General features: G+C 52.6%; 1 protein-coding gene across 2 annotated transcripts; it reads right to left on the minus strand.

Annotated features, from left to right (window-relative positions):
• Nucleotides 1–2,739: 2,739 nt before the first annotated feature.
• ABCB9 (ATP binding cassette subfamily B member 9) lies at nt 2,740–17,352 on the minus strand. Of its 2 annotated transcripts, none has more exons than XM_061344610.1 (12): nt 17,328–17,352; nt 15,163–15,851; nt 14,687–14,801; nt 14,100–14,230; nt 12,720–12,925; nt 11,739–11,936; nt 10,093–10,221; nt 8,557–8,745; nt 7,854–8,027; nt 6,494–6,653; nt 5,629–5,765; nt 2,740–4,489 (listed from the first exon to the last, which is right to left on the minus strand). In XM_061344610.1, the coding sequence occupies exons 2-12, from the start codon at nt 15,773–15,775 to the stop codon at nt 4,151–4,153; spliced, it is 2,391 nt and encodes a 796-aa protein (XP_061200594.1). In that variant the 5' UTR covers nt 15,776–15,851; nt 17,328–17,352; the 3' UTR covers nt 2,740–4,150. The 2 variants fall into 2 exon arrangements, with proteins under 2 accessions (XP_061200594.1, XP_061200595.1); XM_061344611.1 differs by having other exon boundaries at nt 15,163–15,854; nt 17,328–17,346.
• Between the last annotated feature and the right edge of the window lie 112 nt (nt 17,353–17,464).

Genomic DNA, 17,464 nt, shown 5'->3' on the forward strand with positions numbered 1-17,464 from the left:
GTCCTGGGGAGAGCTGGCATCCAGCAGAGTTTAAATAAGATGTTAGGTTTTTCGCTTTTTAAACTTGATCTTGGATTTCCTTCTGTCACCTCACATCCTTTTACAGGCACTAGCACTGGAGCCATGCATATTTACTACATTCAGACATATTTTGCAAGTCACCTTCACAACTTCTTTTCTTTTCCTGGAAAAACTGGTTGGTTATGTAGAGACCGAATTTGCAAGGCTAATCTTCAGTGCTTATTAACCCTTATTAGCCTGGTTGCTCAATGGACAGATAAGTCCTCAGCCTTATTTGCAGCTTCATTTCCTTCTAGATATTAAATCACAATCCGTTCTTCTGTTTAGATTTCATAATCCAGATCCCTTCACACACGAAAGCAACCTGCATGTTCAGCATCCCAGGAGGGAACCAGTGGTCCTGCTGTCTGAGAGAGCAAACACTGATTGCTAGTGCTATACACCTTCCTTTTGGGGAGCCGCAGGCATGAGGAGCTGGTTTGCTTACCTGCAAATACTTTCTTTGCCTTAAGCTCATGGTGAAGCTACAGTAGAAAGGCAAATGCTGTTTTTCCTCCCCAGACTTAAGACATCTCCGAGTCTGAGCTGGATGCACTCGCTCTGTTTGCTTGTGGTGTTTCCAGACCTGCTGAAGGCCTAGAAAGCACAGCCACCAACACAAACACAGTTGCTTATTGAGGCAAAGGTTGGTGCGCCAGGAGACAAGTTGTTGGACTAAACACAGCTGTGTTTTTCCCATTATAGTGTTCTCATTTACTGGGTCAGTCAGCCACATACCTTGTCCGTGCGAAGGTGCAGGGTAAATACATGTCCTTGGGAATAGCTAGGACTATAGGAGCTGCTCTTGAACTTCATCTTGGATAGGGTTCTCCAATGTTTAAGACAAATATAGCTGTGGTTATAGCTATTAGAGGGAATGGTTAGAGCTTATTAATAGTGGGGAAACCAACCTGCTATGGGGTATACATATATATATGGAGTATATGAAGGCAACCTTTGTAATCAGTTGTGCTTTCAATGCTTCCAATTCTACCACGACAGCCTTGTGCCCCCCTTTGCGTTCAGGTTTCAGACAAACCCCTTGGAGTTCCCTGTGAAGAAGCCTTTTCCCTGTGAGGGGAAGAAACATTTTCCCTGCATCACTGCCCTTGAGAAGCTCCTGAACAGATTTTGACTGCGTTCCCATGCAAATGTCAACGCTGGGCAAGCCCGCAGCCACAAAATGCTACAGCAGAGGGTTTCAGAGGGAACAGTGGCCTTGTGTCCAGGAGAATAGCCTGAAACACAGAGACTGCCCACAGGCTGCAAGACCCAAGGGACCAGGTGGGGCTAGGAAACAGCTCATGTTCCAGCACTGAGTAATTCCCATTGCTGCACCAAGTTAAGCTCATCTTCAGCACCAGGCTTAGGTTGGCTGACAGGCATCTCTGACCCTCAGTTTCACTTCAAAGAGAAGCTGGAATGATTCCAAAAAGCGGGATTTTCAGTATGGTCATAGGGTTTGTCCTGGGCCAGCAGAGATGTCTGCATTAGGTTAGTGCTGCTGGATCCCCCATGGAGAGTGGAGCTCCCACCAGGCTTCCAGGCTGTGAGAAAACCCTCATGGCTTTAGCATTCAGGAAGATGCATTTGTCACATGCCAACAGCACGACAAAAGGACTTGAAGCCATGAGTTGTAAGGCTCAGTGGAAAAGTAGCCTTGAGTTACCTGGATGCAAAAGAGAATTCAGCACCTGTGGCAATGAACGAAGTCAGGCTCTGTTATCAGCTTGGACCAGTGCCACCAGCAGGGACGATCTGCTGTTTGCAAGGTGCCATTTCAGTTACAGCTGGAGCTGGCCTGGGGATGCAATGCTGGGATTATCACCACAACAGGCTTGGGAAGCAAAGGCTCCCTTCCTGAAATGCACTGTAGTCTTTGCAATAAAACTAATCCAATCGTATCCTCCAATTCCCCTTTATGCAGCATGGCCTGGGAGAGACGCATGGGGTGCAACCAAAGTGCCTTTGCTAGCATCTCATGTACAAACAAACACCATCCTACCAGCGCTTCCCAGGGTGAGCTGCCTTCACCAGGTCCCAGCTTCCAATTCCATCCCCTGCTCCCCCCCCCAGTTTTTCAATTAAGTAGAAATTAATTCCACTTCCATGGCCCATTGGCCACATTCTGCTCCCAGGCACTGATAATAATGCAGAATGAATCACTTGCTGCCAGCGCTGGGTGGAACCCCCAGCCTCGTCATAGCCACGCAGGGCAAACTTCCATCAAGCAGGAATGCATTGCCGCTTACAGAAGGGGTGAGCTGCAGAGTTTGGAGCATGACAGAGGTTTCCTAAGGGGAGGGAGATAAGACAAGGAGAGCTCTCATTCTTCCAAGGCACAGATTTTTATCATATCACAACATCAAGCAGCTGAAAAGATTCCAGTCACAAAGCGCTGTTCTTTGAGAACGGGTTAGGCTGCTTGCCCTTGTGTAGAGACCGACTGCCACATGGCAGCCGGGATGGAAACGAGTTCTTAAACAGGTTATTCCTATGGCTTATGGCCATTATCAGATCCTAAAGGCTTTTACATACCTAATCCTCTGCAGGTTCTTCTTGTCATTCCCTGCAAGGCAGCTAGAACATGGACAGTAGATACACACAGCCATCACCGGAGATGAACGTTACCTTGAAAACCCTGAACGCAAACAACACCCCCACTACATTGGCTCCATGTTGAGTGGCAGAGGTAGTATTTTATTTTCTGAGCATCCCTCCTCAAGGACACTAAAGAGGTTGTAAAACATCACTAAACGGAAACAAAACATCGCCAACAACAGAAACGCAAACCTGCTGAAAAGGAAAGAGCAGCAGCATTCAGATATCAGAAAACATGAGAGCTAAAGTGCTTGAGATAATGCCTTAACTACACACAGTCTGAAGTCTCTCTTCCCCATAGAAATGCTAGTTTTCAACAGCACCTGCCTGGCTGTATAGGTTTCTTCACCCGTCTATGGCAGGATAACACTACTAAGCCAGATCCATTACCCAGAAGGGGTAGGAGCAACACAGTTCTCTCTCTCCCTCATACTAAGTTAATAAATAATATTCAAAGGAACACATTTGAAAGTTCAGGCAGCTCAGGTGGGACTTCAAGGGAAGCGAGCATAGAGATTTCCCATGCAGAAGTCACCAGCATGGCCTGAAGCTGAACAAAGCTTTGGTGGCATTCATAAAGTGCTGTCTTTTAGTATTTTCTGCCTGTCTTTAGCAGTGTTTTCCCTCAAACCAGCACCAGGGTTTGTGAGTTAAAAAGATTCTGAAATAAAGAGGCCAATTTTCAGTGGATGCTGAAGCCAGGCAATTGCACAGTGCACATAAAGAGAGTAAAAAAAACCCCAAAACCAACCCAAACAACAGAAAACCCCAAACCTACCCCAATTATGGTAAAACTTTTCATCCTTAAAAACAAACACCCACCAAGCACCAAGAGCAAATCTGCAAGCAGCATCTGCCTCCTGGTCCCCTGGCTCGTTCCAGCAAGGATGGTTACTACATGGTACAAGCTCAGCAGCAATGGTTGTGAGCCTGAGCCTGCAGGCACTCAGTGCAAAACTCTCCCTGTGCTCAGCCCCATGGGAGTGATCCAGTTTTCACTGAAGCCAAAGGGAGCTCCCTACAGACTTCAGCAGACTTTGGATGGGCCCCATAGACTGATAGTGGGAACAAAACCTTGGTTTACAGTCAGTTTTTCTAACCAGCTACAAAAGCCACCCCCTGAAATTCCTGAAGGGGTTTTCAATCTTCCCCTCCATGCATGCATTTGACTCCCAGTACAGGTAATAGCAGTTACACATGCATATCGATGGGAGAAAAGTCCCAGTCGAGTGGAGTTACTGGTAGTAAGAAAAGAAACCCAGTAGAAACGCTGGAAATCCCTAAAGACCCAACTCCCTCCAATGAATCCGTTTCCCTGTTTAAACCAGCCGGCACCTGCCTGCTGGGCTGCAATGCAGGAAGCTCTATAGTGTGTGTTGGGGTGTGCATGGGTGTGTGAGCGAACGGGTGGCATTCTGCAGCCTGCGGACAAAGCCACCTCCTGTCCCAGTATCCCAGCAAGCATCCGGAGCGCCGGCCATCGCCGCTCTCACTTGTGAGCGCTGCTGTTGTAATCGTCCTGGGCCACGGGCGGCAGGGAATGGTCTATCCTGAACTCCTCCTCCAGCCCACCAGGCGCCTTGGCTGTATCCCCCCGGGCTGCAGGTTGGAGACTGTCTGCGCCGGCCCCCTCCAGTCCCAGGATCTGTCTCTGCACCAGCTTGGAATAAAGGCCTCCTTCTTCCATGAGCTGCTTGTGCGAGCCCTGCTGCACCACGCGGCCCTTGTCCAGCACAATGATGTTGTGTGCCTTCTCCACAGTGCTCAGCCTGTGAGCTATGACAAGCACTGTGTGGTTCTGCAAGTCGCCATAGATGGCCTGCTGGATCTGTGCAGGAGGAAAAGACGTTAGTGCCTGAGCATCAACGGCTCTGCTTTGGAAGGAAGAACAGCAGCTTTGTAGTCTCTTTTAAGAAACCTCTGGACAAGGGGTTTGCTCTCCTTTGGCTACAGAGGACACAAGACTCCCTGCGGCACTACTAGCACCAGCATGTCCATCCCAGCTCTTGCTCTGCAACTGTCTCAGTCCAGCCAGCCCTCAGGTATGCACACAGGTCTGATCCTGCAAACTGAGTGCTTGTTAGATTTGGACCCCAGATTTGGAGACCACGAGGTGTTGGCATGGACTGCAGGTAGCCAATACTGCTCAGAAAAGGGGGCTATTTCCTCAGTGCATCAAGGCAAAGCAAGAGAGAGTTGTTTTCCAGCCAAAAGACAGACAATAGCACTAAGGTCTAAAGGCAGGCAGATGGCCACCAGGCATGTGTCACATTGACACCCCTGGCTAGCCAAAACCAGCTCCTGGCTGGCATTGGGTACCATGCACATGGCTGAGGATCTGCAAGCCAACAAGATCAGATGCTCACACTGCTCTGCTCCATGGGCCAGCAGCACTCATCCTCTGGGACTGGGAGACACATCCTCACACCTCAAGTTTGAACTGGTCTCCTTCACATCGTCAAACAAGTGAGGCCAAACTGGCACTGGCAGAGCTGTCGCATCCCAGCCACATAAACCAGCTCAATTTACATTCCTACAGACATGGCTTCTTTGGTGCCTTAGCTGGGATTTTAGCTCAGGCAGTCCTGTTCTCCCTATTGCAGTACCAATTTTAGGGTCTTCCTCAGGATTCCATCCTAAAAGGCTGCACAGAGTTGCTGTATGCCAGTTAACAGTTCCCACATTTAAAAAGGTCAGAGATCCCCATCTCATCAGGTTTATCAGGCACTGGTTGCTGTGAGCATAGGATTTTCCCTTCTTGGTTGATTATTCTCTTCTTGGTTGATTATTCCCTTCCAATGCTACAGCAGCATTGGAAGCAAATTCCTGCTCAGGAATTAGCATCCTACCCAAACCTCTCATTGCACCATGTCAAGACTAAGCTTACCACCGGCTGGAAACTGAAGCTGCATCCCTTCCTCCAAACCCAGACCGCCTCTTTGGCCCAAACACGAGTGACCTACTCACCGCGTGTTCGCTCTCTGCATCCAGTGCACTTGTGGCTTCATCCAGGATTAGGATGGGGGGGGTTCGGATCAAGGCCCTGGCAATTGCCACTCTCTGCTTCTGGCCACCTGAGAGCTGGGCTCCTTTTTCACCTGCCTCTGTTGGGTTAAGGTAGAGAGGAAAGGGTCAAGTTAAAATCAAGAGGTGCCATCAAGTTCAGCTCCCAGCCACAGCACCAGGATGGTGTCATGCTTTGAAGCAAAGACCATGTAAATGCTTCTGCTCACTTGGCAAACCAACTTAAATGAGCAAAACATCCCTGAGGCTGCTGTCCTTCCCTCCAGCAGCAAGTTCTCCACTGTTGTCCCAGGGTTTGAGGGACTGATGCTCATGGAAACAATGCAGAAGTCCTTGAGATCATCCAAACTCAAACTCCCCCTGCTCACCCATAAACACAAACCATTGTCAGCCTGAGCTGCCCCCTCAAAGCCCCACTGTCACAAATACACCAGCTTCTATTACTCTGCATTTATCACATGTTTATTTTCTTCCTTTGCAGGTGAGTTCTGAGCTTGCCTCCTGATCCCTGCACTGAAGAGTGATGAGACTGCCAGTGCCACATCTCCGTAACACTGCCAGGCACCGGGAGCTGGACTGGGCCGGCTGGGATGGGGAATGCCCATCGTGTTGCCTGGAATGGGCTCAGAAATCCTGCAGCAGCTCAGTCACCCCAAAAGGCAGCCAGGGTGCTGCACCTCTCCATGTGGCTGCCCTACACCACCACCAAGCTGCCACGGATCCGTGTCCATCACTACCTGCCTGACTTCCCACCCAAGGGGAGAGTTTGTTTTCCCTAGGCAAGTGCAAAACAGAGGGATTTTGGTACCTGTGTGGTATCCATCCTGTAACTCCGTGATGAAGGAATGTGCGTTGGCCTTCTGGGCAGCCTGGACCACTGACTCGAAGGAGGCTGAAGTTAAGCCATAAGAAATGTTATCCGCAATAGAGCGGGCAAACAGCACCGGCTCTTGGCTCACCAGGGAGATCTGCAGAGAGGAAGGCAAGAGCAGGGGGTTGGAAGCAGAAGATGCACTGCCTGGTACCACAGATCATCAGCTTTTGCTCCTGCTGGGTAAGACTCAAGCAGAGCCCCACCATTAAACCAAGATACAGAAATTCCCATCACTGTTTGCTCTTCCCAGAATGGGAACCAGTTGCAGGGACAAGGCAGGCTGGAAAAGCCCTCTCTTAGGCTTGTGCTGATTTCCTCTTCAAGGCCAGTAATCATGCTTGGGCTCTCCTGCATCTTTCAATCCAAAATTAGCAAGTTAGGGACATAGCTGCTGCAATCCCTTAATTGCTTAGCAACAGCCTCCCTGTCCTACCTTACAGCCACTGCTGCTTGCTCGCGCATTCAAGGCTTTGTCAAACCTTCAAGACTGGAATAAATTGAAGCCTCCAAATTACTGCTCAGAACTGGGCATGGAGAGAGCCAGTGGGACATGGGCATATTTTAATTGACTTCTCCCCATGCTCCTGATGCCACACCAGGCTTTCTAAACTGAAAGACTCGCTTGTCTTTTAATGCTCCCTCGGTACGGGCAGGGAATGTAAATTAGTCACAGTGACTTTGGCTTCCTCGCCTGTCTCTGATCAATTGTTTGCAGGTTTTCCTGCTGACTGGTGAGGCCATGTGCTCTGGAGGCAAACAAAGCAAGCAGTTACTTGCAGAGGAGATGGAGGCTCATCTGTGCTGAGACACAAACGAGAGCCAAGGGGCCCAGACCCCTCTCTTAGGCAAACCATCCAGCCCCACTTGCTGCCAGGGTCCTGAGGTGTTTTAACTCCCCATTATCTGAGATTTACTTTAAGATCTCGAGGCAGAAAGTGCTGGAGGAATGCAAAACTCTTCTTGCAAACCCGATCTAGATGATGATTAATCCAACAACCATAAACATATTTCTACTGTGTCAGCCAAAAGATACAAAACAAAACATGGGTTTTGTTCTGGTTTCAGATGGCTTCCCCCTCCCCATGAAACCACTCTCCATCCCTTCCCTTCCACCCTCACTAATTATCTGAATTAGTTTCCTGGACCACCTCCAGCTTTCTGGACATCTCCAAAGTTGCCAGATCAACTCCCAGGCAACAAGCATCACTACCATCCATCCATCCATCCATCCATCCATCCGTGCATCCCCTCCGCTCAGGCGATAGCTAGAATACACGTTATCAGTCGCTCGTACCACTGAGTGCAGGTACTTGTGATCGTACATGTTAATGGGATGCCCGTCCAGCAGCACCTGCCCATCTTGCAGAGGGTAGAAGTTCTCCAGGATGTTGACACAGGAGCTCTTCCCGCTCCCCGAAGGACCCACCAGTGCGGTCACTTTGCCGGGGTGCAGGGTGAAGGACACATTCTGCAACAGGGATGGGAGAACATGCTCAGGTCCTGGCTTTTCCCAAGGGAAAGCAGCTTGGACACTAGGCAAGACAGATAGACACAATCTGGCCACGGTGAGCCTCCACCATGGTGTTGTGCTACATCAGCCATCTCTCCTAGCTCCAAATCTGCCTACTGATGTTGCAGGACCTCTAAAACCAGCAGAGCAAGCTAACCTCCCTTCTGCCTCCCCCTGCCTCATGACCTAAGCCCTCTCCCATGGAAACAGTCCAAGGCAGCTTGGCAGAAAGCCCTGTACCACGCTGATGTGTCAATGCCTGAGCAGGGAACAAAGGTTTTATTAATAAATCTCACTCCCTGTAAGGAAGGTCGGCCCTAAACACCCACTGTTCCTTATAATCTGTTTTCCAGCATGCCACTGAGCCTGCCCTTATGCATCTCCAAAAGGGCAGCTGACATTTCCCATGGGATGGGTTATTGGCCATGATGGAGAAGTGATGCGTGATGCCTCGTGGTGGGGAGCACACTGTGCCCACGGGGCTCACCTGCAGGACCTGTGTTGCAGAGCGAGTGCGGTAGGAGAAGGTCACGTTCCTGAACTCCACCTTCCCATCCACGTGGTCTGGGGCCAGGGACCCATCATTCACCATCGTTGGCTTGCGGTCGATGAACTCAAACACCTTCTCTGCAGCTCCCACTCCCTGCATCAGGCCGCTGTAGACGGAGCCAACAGACTGGAAGGGAAGAGGCAATGGTGAGAGCCTCCCATGCAATGGAAGTCAACCAGTGCCACTCATAGAGAGAATGGTTGAAGCATTCCCAAGCCTTCCATCATCTGACATTAACTACAGCCATCAGACACAAGGAAAGAATGGTCTTCCCCCTCTGCAGGGTATGGAAGAGGATATATGGATGCACCCAGGAAAAGGGTATCTAAGAGGATGCTGTGCATGGGTAGACTCAGAGGGGAACAGAAGGAGGAAAGACATGGATTGGGAAGAGATGTGCACCAGGAGACACATGACCCAAAGCTCCAACAAAGTTCTTCACCCATCTCTGCTCAAGATCAGCACCTCCCCAGCACAGTGGCTGAACAGAAGCCATGTACTGCAGCGCATCACTCCAGCCCCTAACAAAGGCTGGCCCATTCCCTAACACACGTGTCTCAGATGCAGAGCAGCCCCAGGCTGGACCCTTTAGACAACTGTTTGGCAGCTGATAAGGCTGTTCCCTGATGAGATATATTCCTAGTGGATTTACCATTGCACTTTCCCAACTACAACTGCTGCATGCTGACACTGGCTTCCCTGGAATAAACCCTGTCACGTCTGCTCTTTTCAGTATTAAACCTAGGGCTGCAGAACAGCTTATTACTGCAACTGCCCCTCCCATCAGGAGAGGGAAAAAACCCCAAACCAAGCCAAACACACCCCAAAACCACAGCCTGGAAACACCACCAGAGCCTGCAGCCATCTGAACAGATGGCAAGAGCTGGGCAAGCTGCCTCCAGCTCTGCTCTGCCACTGCATAAAAGCTGAAGCATCACCAAAACCACTCCTGGCTGTGAGGAAACCTCGGCTCGATGGTTTCTGCCTTGATTAGCCAAGCTTACGCCTTCACAAGGGGAAGGCAGCCCTGGGTGGGCTCCACCATCCCACCCACAATCCAATTGTGCTAATGCGCTGCCAACACAGCGGCTTGCAGCCTATCCCAGGGAATAGAAAGGAAAGGAGAGAAAAAGTAATATAATTAAGTTTTTAATGAAGCCTGAAATTTAACAGGCAGCTTTGTAATCCCTGCATCCTTCACGCCAGGAAAAATGCTTGGGAGGCAGCCAGGACTCTGCCCTTCAGCAGGGCCAGCCTAATCCCTTTGGTCCCAATTGCCTTTTCAGGGGACAGGCAGCACGTTTAGGTTGCAAGGAGGGGAGCAGGGAGCAGAGGGAAGAATCAACCCACTGGTGGGCAAAAGCTACAGCATGAAGGAAATGCATTGCAGGAAAGCCAACACTGCCCTGGGACCTTCTAGAAGATGAACATCATCTCGATACGGGGTAGCCCAGAGGGATAAACCAGCCTCACCTCCATGCAGTCTCCTAAGACGAACTCATAAATGATGAAGGATATCAGGTTTCCACTTGTCATCTGCCCTGAGATCACGAGATGCCCACCGTAGTAAAGGATGCTGACTTGGACCACCAGGAGAGTCAGCTGCAAGCAAGAAAACACCCCCAAAATCAGCAAGGATAAGTGGTATTTTGATGCCTTTGCAATTACTCACACAACAGCCCACAATTTGTGTGCTGACATTTATCCTGAGCCCCAAACTGAGGATCCCTGACAGCTCTGGCAGTGAGCATGGGTATGGAAAATCAACTCAACATAGGCTGATTTAAGGAGCTGGGCTGGCATCTTTCAACAAAACACAAGTCCAGAGGGACAATAGCCAAGGAGGCAGAGGATATGTGAAATAACAGAGCATCTCATGAACCTCTCTTGTGGGCTAACATCCTCACGCATAATAACGGGTACTCAAAGGATGCAGTCACCTCACCACTAAAATAAACTTTCTGCATATGACATTTTGATTTAGAACATAAAATCATGGCAACACACAAAATACTCCTCCTTTGTACGAGCCTCAGAAGCATAACCTCAGCTCTTGCCTGAAATCAGTGTGGGGAGTACCACCTGCTCTAGAGAGGAGATAGACGAGCTCTGATATGACAAATACCAGGCCCTGCCTTTCTTCATCAGGTTCTGTTCCATGCTGCCCGAGTGCTCAGGAAAGCAGTGATGCTCTGGTGCTCCGTGTGGTGTTTGTGGGACAAAAACACTGAGAGAAAGAATTCCTCCTCTATTGCTCTGCCATGATCTGACCTTAAGATCCTGTGCTCCCTCCAAAACAGACTCTACCTGGGCTGCGCTAAATCCTTTGATTGCTTTATGCATGAGCCCTGCAGGAGCAGCTTTTAAAGGCTTCTGCCTCCTTTGTCTTGGCAGGATCTGCACCGACCCAGTTCACATTCCAGCTCCACCTGGGAGCCCAGGAACAGTGCTAAAAATGCTCCAATTTTGCTTCCAGACTTAGGAAGCCATTGAGTCTCCCACAGCTGCATGAGGGCCCAGTAACTCACAAACCCTTTGCCAGAGGGCACTTAGAATGCGCAGAGATAAGGGCAGCCTCGCAGGAGGGTTTTGCACAGCCTTTGTTATCAGCCGATGCAGAAGCCCCAAACCATCTGGTTTTCAACGATGACACAGAAATTGGGGGGAAAAAAAACAGAAGAAACAACCAAAAACCATCCCCAAACCCCATCAGCCTCCCCCTGCCACCACCCCCACACAGAAAATCTGCTTGTGAGCAGAAGCTCAACCAACGCTGTGGCCGTTTCCCAGCCGGAGCCCCGGAGATGAGCTGGCACAGGCACGCAATGCAGCAAGGCAGAGCACGGGGTTTTCCACGACCTTGAGCAGTTATCAATTCCATTATTATTTGCAAGAGAAAACAGGCTGTTCAGTGGCAGGCGCAGCTGCCCTAAGGGGGAACGGAATATACTCGGAGGAGTAGGGAAGTAATAATGAAGAGACAGAGCATCACTGGCAGCGGATATTAAAGCTGGGCTCACCCCATAAAGCTCCTTCCAAGTGGGAAAGTGCCACTGCACCATGTGCATCTGGGGATCTGAAGCAATCCCATTCCCAGCTCCACACAGGGAGCCACTTACCCCGCTGGACCAGACGTAGTAGGTGTAAGCCATGGCCTCCCGCTTGTTGAGCTTGTAAACCTGCTGCAGCTTCTGCCAGTACACGTTTGCCTCCGCTTCCTCGTTGGCAAAGCTGCGGATGGTCTTCATGGCAGAGATGGTCTCCTCAGCGGTGTTGTTGGCCTTGGCCAGGGCGTTCTGCACATCCTTGGAGAGCTTCTGCAGGGAGCAGGGAGCAGGCAGAGCGGGCTCAGCAGGCGCAGGGCTGCCCATGGAGCATCTCCCCACGTGCCCTGGGCTCTGCTGGGCTCGGGAAAAGAAGGCACGGTGACATCTTCCAGGCCGTGGGCAACAGGGCTGAGCACTGGGATATATCCCATGCTTTGTGCCAGGAGGAGAATGGATTCATTCTGCTGTCCCCAAGCAGGGACTTGGCTTGCAGGAGGTGAAGTGCCCTATCTGGGCCCACTTGGGAAGCCTGGGGCAGGCTTCCTGCTGATGGGATAGGGTCAGCCTGGCCCAGGAGCCCTTGCAGGAGTTTCCAAGTAAAAGGGATGGGTCTGGAGACCAAGGGCAGCTCCTCTCACAAGCTCCTGACCCACAGGAGGAGCTGGCATTAGCTATGGGGAACAGCCTTTGGCCCCACACTAGCCCCAGACAGAGTGGGGAGCTCAGCACTGGGTTTAACCCCACTGAATCATGGCAAAACAAGAGGAGAGACTGCCCAAGGACAGGCACATACAGGACATCCCACAGCCAAACTGCCTCTCCTGTCAGACCCAAGATGCTTCCACTCCTGAGCGTGAAGCAAGGAAGAGCCAAGGCCACACTTGTCTGCCCATGCACGTTCAATGCCGCCATCCTGCCCCCACTGCCAGCAGCAAAGCACTCGGACATCAGTCCCACCACTTCCAAAGCCACCCACAGCCTCCACAACGGCTTCAGGAGGGGAACAGCCCAGCACTGCAGCACATCACAGCCACACTGGCTACTCCTGCCTACCTTGTAGTACTTCCCATAGACATCAGACACCAGCATGATGATGGGGAAGCCCATGAAAGTGACGAGCGAGAGCTTCCAGGAGAGGCTGAACATGAAGAAGATCACCCCTGTGGCCTTCACCACGTTGCGCAGGAAGATGTTGATGTTCTGAGAGACCAGGTCACTCACGATGGTCGTGTCCGACGTCAGGCGGGAGATGACATCCCCTGCAGCAACAAGGGGTAGGGGAAGGGGAGAGCAGGGACATGTCACCACTGCCTAGCCACATTCCATGCCAGGGGCCAGGTGGAGCTCCCCATTCAACCCATTCCCTCACTGGGGGTATAAAAGGTGGCGTGGAAGGGGGGAGACTCCACCACTGTGGATGTGAAGCAAAACAGAGGAGCTTGGATTGCTGCATGCAGGAGGGACACCAAGAACGGCCCCAGGACAGCAAAGGGGGCTGTGGCAGCATCCTATACTGGTGTGCACCCTGTAGCACATAGGTGCATGCATGGAGTGTTTGCTGGACCACTGAATGCACCTGCAGAGCTGTTAACTAAATCCCACGTTATATCCAACTGATGTCAGGAGCTCACCAGAGGCTGCTGGCTCTTCTCACCATCCCGGGAGGACAAGCCAGGGCTGTTTGGGTTTATCCATGTGCTCTGCAGCCTAGAGCTGCAAAGGACATGGGCCCAGCTACTAAGGAGTGAAGCTCCTGTGGTGCTTGTTGTTGGAGCTGAATGTTACAGTCAGCAAACATCACCCTCAATTCCTAAATACTCCATACTGCTTGAGTCCAGCTGAATTCCCATGTTTTTGTTTAAGTCCAGGGTTACCCATATCCCGCTTCCAACATCATCTCTGATGTCCTCAGCTACCAGGGCACTGTGCAGCCATTGCTAAATACAGCAACAGCCTCAAAACTAAAAATACCACCAAGACTAAATTAAATGGGCAAGAAGTTGCAGTGTGCTGGGACCCCGCCAGAGCAGCACGGACCGGGACAGGATGAACTGCAAGCAGGGAGAGCGACAGGCACATCCAGCAAGCTTCACATCTGAGGTTTCTGATGCCTGCAGCAGAACTGGAGAGTGGCCACCAGCAAGCACTGACAGGAGGGATGGGAGGAGGAAAGTGAGTGTTTTGGGGATGAGTGGAGATGAGCATGGAGGACTGCAGAATGTCAGGCTGATGGTGGCAATGGGACATCCCCAGGCTGCTGGGCAATAACATCCCAACCCCATAATAGGGGGAAACCAAAGGGAAGAGCTTTCTGCTGCTATTTCTAAACACAAGCACTTGGGTGCTGCCTCTGGCTGTGTGCTGGTGGGGCAAGCCAAGGGAAACACAGTACTGGGATGGGATAGAGCAAATCCAAGGGGAAGAGGAACCTACCTGTGCGATTCTCATCAAAGAAGCTCATCTCCTGAGCCACCAGTGACCTGAAGAGGCAGTTGCGGAGGCGAATGTTCAGTCTTGCAAATATGAGTGTAAAAACGCCGCCCCGGATACCTGCGGCAAATGAGCTAATTGCAGATAAGAAACGTTATAGACCAATGGACACGAAACCCAGCCCCAGCAACACAAACACCCCAATGCCCAAGGGCTTGGCACCACTTCCCAGCCTAGGAAGTGATGGCTTAAACCAGCCCACACCTCTTCTGGGAGCTAGCAGCATGGGGATGGCTGGTCCTAACCCCAACAGTGACAAACTTCCAGAGGGGACACTCCTTTGGAAACCCATTCCCTGGGTGTGTTCCTGCTCCCCCATCACCAGCAGACAGATGTGGAGGGCTATACAACAGCCTCATGAGTGCCACCACATCCTCTCTGCACTGCGGTAGCACAGAGAAATCAAAGCGCATCCCTGGAGTCTGGTAGGGACTTGGCAATGGGACAGCCCATGCCCATGGCCACTGTGAGCTCCTACGGGAAAACCCCAATTCCTCCTGTCCAGAGCCAAAACCAGCCCCTGTGATTACCTTCCTATGGCGAGCAGTGACATGACCAGCACTGCTGTGGAGAAGCGGTCCATGCTCTTCTGCACCACGATGCCGTCAATGGCCAGCCCCGTGTAGTAGGGCAGGAAGGTCTCTCCTACCAGACAAGCACAGGACACGGGGTTTTAGCTCCATGGCACGGGATCAGCACAGGATCAGTATTCCAACTGCGACGGCTTGTGGACAAACCCATCCCCACCACAGAGAGACTCAGTCATCCCACCAGATGCCACAGGAGGTGCAGCCCTCGGTGACATATGGGGATGCTTCATTTCCCAGTGTATTTTATCCCCTATTCCCCTTTTTATTTATCTCATTGCATTTTTTATCCATCCTGTGCAGGACATGCACCCAGCATCCTCAAAACCCAATCCTGGGATGCTGTCAAGCCCCCCCACTATGGCTCCATCCTGGTGAGGATGGGAGCACACCACAGCTCCCCATGTCCCTTCACTCACCCAGCGCAGCCACAAGGAGGAAGAAGGAGGCAATGCCCAGGAAGAAGGCATCTGGCTTGGTGTAGGACAGCAGTTTATGGATGGTGGGACCCGCTGCCTCCTCCCGCTTGTCCCGTGGGGTTCCCCCATCACAGCTCTCCTCTGCCTCAGCACGGGATCCAGCGCCAGGCCCCAGCGCCTCGCGGGAAGAGGTGACACAAGCCAGAAGCTGCCACAGCCCGAAGGTGGCCGCCAGCGCCACGTAGGTCCAGGCAAAGAGCCCCCAGAACCAGGGGTCCCTGATGGTCCTGCGCACCTCCGAGTAGAGCAGCAGCTTCGCCATCATGTAGATGCCCATGAGGAGGCAGACGATGGTGATGAAGGTCCGCGATGCCCTGAGGCGCCGGGGGCCATAGGCTGTGTTGGTGGCCACCCCGATGGCAGCCCCCAGCAGCACGCAGCTGCGGTAGAGGCAGCCCCCCCAGATGTCCAGCAGCGAGTTGAAGATGTTGAAGTGCCGCAGGTCCTGCAGGACATCCCGGCCACTGCGGCCGTGGGTGTAGAGCAGCGTGGTGACCACCACATCGGCCCCGCTGAGCACCAGCGTGCTGGCCACTGCTTTCCAGGCGCGCATCCTTGATGCTGGGCTGGGGTTCACCAAGGCAGCGAGGGGCAGCTCTAGCACAGGCAAGACGTGGTCATGTCAGCTTCTGCTGTGGGGCGAGAGGTGGGAGATGAGGTTGTTATTCATCCTGGGAAGGTGGCAGGGAAAGGGAAGCAAGATGGGAGGACAACCATACCAGCCCAACCTGACCCCAAACACCACTGTTTACTCCTTCCTCTCCTCCTCTGCTGCATACGCTCCAAGTTACCCCATAAAACAAGAAGCATAAACGAAGACACGTTTCCCTCCCAGATTCCTCCATCCATCCTGAATCCCAATGCAGAAATCTGCACAGCTCAGCGGGAATCTGCATCCCTGCTTGCTGTGGTGGGGCCAGTCAGGAGGTCCCCAGCAGCTGGGTGATGCTGGGACATCTGTCCTGTGCTATGGAGCTGTGAACATGTTAAACTCGGATACTTATGATCTGAGAGTCCTTCTCCACCTTTCCTGGCACAAAGCTGAAGCTGAGCACTCAATCTGAACCACGTGAGAGCAGAAGGGAGAGCAGCTTGGCTTCATAACAGACCCCCACCACCAGAAGAAGAATCCCAGGTCTGTCACACCTTGCCCTCTGGAATATTCACTTGGGATACCCCACTAAGCCCCCTATGCTGGCAGCATGCCGCTCAGCCACACAACAAAAACCCCAATAGATTAAAAAGGGGTCAGAAATCCACGACCGCATCCTATGGTAGAGGGAGGCTCCGGCGTGGAATGCCGCCTTTACTGTCACCCATGGGTCTGACTGGTGGCAGGGATTAAACTGATGCAGCAAAGGTGAAACGGTTCAAACCCCGCCTGCTCCTGCACCATGCCCAGCGGTGCCACGTGTGGGCACGAGGGAGGGGCCTGATCCTTGGACTCGTGCTGGCCAAGCAGCCCGTGACGGTGCACGGTGCGGAAGGGACGGCACAAGGATGCCATGCACTGGCCACGCTCCGGCCTCTGTGGCCGCAGCCACCCAAAAGCGAACGATGGGGAGAAGGGCACCTCCCAGCACGGCGCCCATGGCCAAGAGCACGCTCGGTGGTTGGGCAGGTGGGATACAAGGGTAAAAAGTCGAGAAAAACGTGGTAGAGGCTGCAGTGTAGGGAATAACGGAGGTTATGGGGTCGGGAGGGAAGGAGGGAGGGGGGCAAAGCGGAGCGGCGGTGTCAGGGAGGAGCTGGACACGCTTCCCAGGGTGCTCGCTGCTGCCATCCGCTGCAACGCTGCGCGGATCCGGCCCGGTGAGGAAGAGGAGGAGGAGGAGGAGAAAGAGGAGAAGGGCGAGAAGGAAAAGGAGGGGGCGGCCACCGCAGGTCCCCACCACCCGCAAAGGTATCCCCAGCTATGAAGATGGAGAGGGCGAAGACCCCTGCCTCATCCCAGCCTCTCCATGGACGGGATGCTTCTCCCACGGGAGACTCCCGGGAAGGGCCGTGCCCTCCATAGCAAGGGACACACAACCCCCCCATCCCATCCCGTCCCCTCTCCGCAACGCAAAGGCAGCGCAGCCCCGGCCCCTCCGGACGGCTCTTACCGGCGGCGGGAATGGATGGGAATCGGCCAGGATCAGCCCGACCATGCCCGGCTCAACCTGGCGGCGGCGGCGCGTCCCGCGTACAAGGTCGACAGGGGGCGTGGTCTACGCATGGCCACGCCCCCGTGACCACGCCC

Source organism: Neopsephotus bourkii, unplaced genomic scaffold, assembly GCF_033783945.1.
Source record: "Neopsephotus bourkii isolate Nb327-2 ecotype Australia unplaced genomic scaffold, CSIRO-AGI_Nbou_v1 NB_230, whole genome shotgun sequence".
NCBI classification, from domain to species: Eukaryota; Metazoa; Chordata; class Aves; order Psittaciformes; family Psittacidae; genus Neopsephotus; species Neopsephotus bourkii.

Excerpts from the sequence above, each read along its gene's own strand:
- ABCB9 (XM_061344610.1), bottom strand. The coding sequence starts at position 15,775 with ATGCGCGCCTGGAAAGCAGTGGCCAGCACGCTGGTGCTCAGCGGGGCC. Across the intron at positions 6,654-7,853 it reads ACAAGTACCTGCACTCAGTG|ATCTCCCTGGTGAGCCAAGA; the intron begins GTACGAGCGACT and ends TCCTCTCTGCAG. Across the intron at positions 4,490-5,628 it reads ATGCAGAGAGCGAACACGCG|ATCCAGCAGGCCATCTATGG; the intron begins GTGAGTAGGTCA and ends CCTCCTGCACAG.